Source organism: Buceros rhinoceros, unplaced genomic scaffold (assembly GCF_000710305.1).
Source record: "Buceros rhinoceros silvestris isolate BGI_N320 unplaced genomic scaffold, ASM71030v1 scaffold22134, whole genome shotgun sequence".
NCBI classification, from domain to species: Eukaryota; Metazoa; Chordata; class Aves; order Bucerotiformes; family Bucerotidae; genus Buceros; species Buceros rhinoceros.
The window spans coordinates 7,643-13,315 of NW_010410530.1; the positions used below are offsets into that span (position 1 = coordinate 7,643).

The 5,673-nt window shown below is 41.4% G+C and overlaps 1 protein-coding gene across 1 annotated transcript in view; it reads right to left on the reverse strand.

Moving 5' to 3' along the window:
• Positions 1 to 5,673, reverse strand: part of LOC104493052 (histone acetyltransferase p300-like) — a 31,378-nt gene that overhangs the window by 7,607 nt on the left and 18,098 nt on the right. Inside the window, exon 3 of the mRNA XM_010135666.1 lies at positions 16 to 165. Coding sequence (XP_010133968.1) covers positions 16 to 165 — 150 coding nt within the window. The remainder of the gene's footprint in view (positions 1 to 15; positions 166 to 5,673) is intronic.

Below are 5,673 nucleotides of genomic sequence, written 5' to 3' on the forward strand. Positions count from 1 at the left end.
TCCTGCCCCAGGAACTGGCTTCTTGTCCATTGGAAACTGTGGTAAGCTATTCTGCAGTCCAGCTTTATTCTGCATCTGAGGCCCAAGTCCACCGGCTCCAATCTGCTGCCCAGTATTCTGACTATATGGCTGGCCATAAGGGCTGGGATTGCTCATCATTCCCATCTAGGAATTAAAATTGTAAGATGCTCAAGTTAGATAGCTTAAGTTCACAATGGCAAATGAATACTTCAGAGAAGCAAGAGAGATCACAGCCATGAGCCAGATGCAATGCAATACTGATCCACATGCTTCCTCTGCTCCTTTACGTGCATGTATTTACCTGTCACACAACATTAACTCTTCAATCAGACAGTTCCCATAAACAGTGAAGAAAACTCACCAACCTTTGAGGTCAGTCTGGTCAGAATTGGCCTGATTGTTTCTTTATAAAAATATTTTGTTCAACAGATTTCTCATTTCAACTTTCCCAATCAAAAATTCGTACCATGGACTAAATAACTCACAAGTCTGGAAGCATTTGTGTGCTCCCGGCATCTGAGCAGACTCCAAATATAGGCAAATACCACCTTCATTCATATCAGCAGGGTTTATCCCAAAAACCTCCTACGCAACTGTTCGCACTCCCACAGCTCCTCTCCTGACAGCCATAACAATGCATGTCTGCATTTTCAGTACACAACCATTTTCAATTTAAGAGTACACCATAGGCATAGGTAGTGCCACACAGTCACAGTACATCACTTGTAGTGAACAGTGTTACAGGTCAAAGGAGATGGTAGGAAGGAACTCTGCAAACAAATCTATTGAACCATTCATCCACACAGGAAATAATTCCTATTTGATACAAGCTATATGCATATTCAAGAGCATACCAGAATATACCACTTGTTCCTTTGGAATGCCCCAGAACCTAAAGAACAGTTAGAAATCTTACCAATACAGTTGTTTGTCCTCTGAATTTTTTTCCCCATTCCTTGCACTCATCTATATTTCAAGGGAAATTCATCCTTCTAGGAGCAAAACAACTAGCCACAGAGAACCAGGAAAACTGGAGATCTTTGTTAAGATTACCAACTTCTTGCCATTACCCAGGCAGGGTTCTCAAGGAGCCATAACTCATAATAATAATGGCACAAAAATACTTAGAGCTGTATTATTTCAACTCGCATTAGCATTTGACTAGACAACGTTCAGTCTCCTTGATGCTTTTTGGTTCAAGTCTGGACATTTTCCTGCATCCAAAAGAGTACAGGCAAGCTTCTCTGGTAGGTTTGTCCAATCGCTCCTACATTCACACTCAAAGCATCCTCCCCTAGTAGAAATACCTTGCTTCTGCTCCTTACTTCAAGCTTCTCCAGCCTGCGTAGAGAAGTAACCTAGATGTCCAGAGACTACCTGTGATTAGTCAATCACTTTTCTTCCTCAGGCTTTAACATCTGCCAATGTACTATAATAGCCTTCACTTTGCATTTACAAAATAAAGCAGGACCAAACCCAAGCTACAAGAAAAGGAACATAAACTTCAATGAAGAAACTGCCACTTCAGACATCTGATATGTACATGCGAATTCCTTTAAGCACAGCCCCCCTCCTCCACACACAGTAACCATAATCACACAGCAGTAATTCATTAGAGAGCAAAGAAAAGAATCTCTATGCATAGGAGATAAACTATGCAATGACCAGGCAGAAGTAGAAAAAGCCTCCTTTCCTGTCGCCTCCTGTCACCCCTGCCATGTCTCAACTGCCAAGAATACACATATGGTGACCAATGAGGCAGCTGCTGCCAAAACCAAAACGGGTAAGGCTCCACTTCTTCCTGCCTCTGCCTCAGAAGACTAGTAAGATCTTATGTGCAATTTAAACAGGAGAGAAAAGGAAAAGAAAAACATAAGGAGTCAAGCAAGAAAGTGTGTTTAACTTCCGCATCATCACGGCTGCCTCAAATTCATCAATAGGTTCAGGACTTAGTGAGGGACTGACAGCAGGAAATATTTCCTCAAGATATGTTTTACTGTAAGGTAGCCTGATTCCTTTGGCTCCAGAAAAGTTTTTGAAAACAAGTACATTAACAATCATAGCTCCCAGAGTTAGCTGATACCTGAGAGTACATTAAAGCACAGCCTATGCTGGCCATCACTAATGCTGCCCCCATATGACTTCTGCAACTTATGGTGCTATCAGCCTTAAAAAATCCCCCTAACTAAAAAATTCATAACTTAAGGCTGAAGGCACATTTTCACACCCTGGTGTCATAGGGAGAAATTAAGACGCCCAAGTCAGACGGCTGGGGACTTCACAAATTGGTACCAAAGGATTCAGAGTAACTGTGGCCTGATGAGCCAGCTCTGTCTCTACTGCAGGGGGAGATACCCAAACCTAGACTTAAAAAAACCCCCACCTTTGCCATGTCACCTAAACTAGAAGCTTTCTAATTAAACTCAGAGAAGAGGTTTGACCATGCCAGCTTGGTATCTTTGTATCTACAGCACAGCTCAACACAAACTTTGTGAAGCATGTGGCTTTTTCAAATGTACTAATCAAGCTGGCCCAGCATCTCTGGTGTTTTCTCAAGCATGAGCCATTGGCAGTCTTTGGGGTGCAAAACCAACCCCCTCAAACAAGGCTGTCTCCACAGCAGAAACACAGGGTTCCAGTCTCCCTAGGGCTGAGAACCACTACCCACTCCACCAAGGAGACTTCCTCTACCCTGCGGTACAAGGGACCTGGCAGCAGAAGACTCTATGTCCAGCCAGGTGCTCTAGACAGGGATAGTCTCCAGTTGCCTGTCTCAGCCTACAGAAGAGGCAAATACCAGAGAAGTACAGGCCAGGCTGAAGGGCAAGCATGTCAAACTGACTCCAAAAGCCACACACTCAAGCAACACCTAAGGAGGATGCTAAAAACCAAATGCTTCAAGGTCTCTTGGGAACAAATCAGCAGTCATCACTTGGTCCAGTTGAGACTGACACCTGCCAGATCCATAGCTGAACCTCACCCCGAGCTGTCCAGCCATCACAGACTCACTAATCTGACACCAACAACCTGCATGCAACTCTAGACTGAGTCAAGAGAAGGGTCATTTGGGAGATTCTTCACCTGGCACAAGACAGCCTTGTGACCCTTGCACAGGAGGCAGGAGCACGTTCATGTCATTTGCTGTGATGTGTTGAGAAACATGAATAAAACAAAACAAACAGGAAGAAATGGATGACCTCACAACTACATAAGGAAGATAAAAATACTCCTGTATTATTTTATCAGTAGGAAACAGAAAGATTAACATAGTTCATCATCATATTAATGACTGGTAGTGAGAGGCAGATAAACAATTGGGTGCAAAAGAGCCAGCTAAAGAAAGGTGGTATTAGTACCACTGCATGAAGCAAGTACAAGGCTTCATTTGCAATACCATGTGAAAACATACATGGCTGAATCATAGCTACAAGTCAGCGAGTGCAACCTCTACTCAACCCTTCCCGACCACCACCTTCTTCTGCCATTCTTCCCATTTCTCTTTTCCATCCCATCCATTTTTCTTCCTCTCCTCATCTCACAGCCTCAACTTACTTTCATTACATATGCAAGGACTTGCACACAAGGAAGAGCAGACAGAAATCCATACCCAGTAAAGGAGCAGAGGAAGAGGAGGAAACAAGGAAAACAGCGAAAGATGGTAATGCATGGCTAATAGATGGCAAAGGTAATCTCCAATGGCTGTACTTCCTACATTCACAGTGGAAAACAACTTGATTTTCCTTCTTCCAATGGAAGCTGAGGCTCTTATTACCAGAATGGTGGAAGATGTGCACCTCTCCCCACATAAAGGGCATGGATAACATTAGTTAAGGAAACATCCTAGTTCACAAGCACAGACAGCACCAGATAGGGCTGTTCAGACAACTCCCCCCATCCGAGAAGAGCAAATGCTCTTACGTTTTGTCCTAATGCCATGAAACATATGCATCTTCAGTTCGGAAGAAGGCCAGGTAACCAACTCTGCTTCTAGTTTTACTGTCAATACCACAGAGTACAAATTGAAAAGGAATACCTGCTACAGCTATGCATATAGACATTACAAATATTCTACTGAATCTCTGTAAAAACAACTGCTTCACGTCTAACATTTGAAAGACAACTAGGTATCAGCAGTAGTACTGAATGATGACCAGTTTTAAGATTTGTAGAAATAAACAAAGCATGAAGAGGTAAAGAAATTCCAACTGGCTCTTTAAATATAAGTATTTATAATTGATAAAATTGTACATCCCTTTCTAGTGTCCTCCTACTGACTGGTAGAGCATTTCTGAACCCAGACATAACCAACTTAATGACAAAATTTTGCTAGTGGTGTCTCCTGCATTCTTTCCAGTAGTTCTTGGAAATCACAAGGTACTCTTGGTACCAGAGTCTAAACAGTGCAGCTACATTTACCTGTTGAATCAAACAGGTATTGAAAATAATACAGCAGTCAGGAACACTGACCTTCTACCTAAATGTGACATACTCAATATGCCAGTACTAAGAAAGATTAGGTGCCTTTATCTAACCTTACAATTTGAGGTTAACGTCATCTTCAATCTCTCTGCAACTTCGAACAGGACTTTATTCTGAAATTTCTTGTTGTTTTACTTAAGGGAAGCTATGGAGATTGTGAAGTATTACATTCGTCTCTGTAAAATATTGCCATCGATTCTTCTTAAGAGGTTAAACTGATAAAACCAAGTACATGCATTACACTAGGAGAGAACGCCGTATATACTAAAATAGTAAGCCAAATGATGAAGAATTACTACTACATTTCAAGTAATTTCACATGGGAGTGAAATACTCATGTAGCAGAGGTAGCAGTAATAACATGCATACTAATCTGAACTGTCTTCACATCCACTTCATTACCTAAGTAACAGAACATTTCTTGAATCATTGGGAGATGAAATCTAAGTGACCTGAAGGCCAGGTGAACCTAGTCACTTCATGATAACATGCTGCTATCACAGATATGCACACACCAACTTATACACTAAATACCCTCCTTCCCTGATAAGATGCTAGACAGTAAGACTGTAACAGGGCATTCTCAACAGAATCCAGAGGAACAAACTGAAGACTTTAACTAGATGTAATTCCCAAGGAAGAATAGTTCAAAACAGGAAATATGAATTTGTTGTTAACTTCTGGAGCTTGAATTTGCTATCTGTTTACTTTTAAATTATTCAAAGCTGTAAAACTATCTAGTGAAACAAAAAATCACAAGAAATGTTTAAACACTGAAAGAACTGAAGCATTACAAACTATTTCCGAAACTCTGTTTTAGAAGTAATAGGCATGTCTGTCATCCTCCTAACTTGCACAAAGAAAACAAAAAGCTATTCAAGAAAGTAAAACTTGTTACAATTCCCTTCCCTTCCCAACTTCTAAAAGTTCCTTTCAGGCCAGACTTTCACAGGCATTTTTAAGCTGGTACTGTCACCAAAGCAGGGCCCACACCCTCCTCTGACTGACAATACCAACTCCTTTAGTATGTCCCCTCCCTAATATCAGTACCAGCTTTCCAACTGATCAGTATAAATTCAACCAGAAAAACAATTCTGACTAAAATTTTGTTTGTAATGTCCATTGAGTTTCAAGCCTGGATTAGCTCCTCGGAACAGCCTGTCATACAATGAG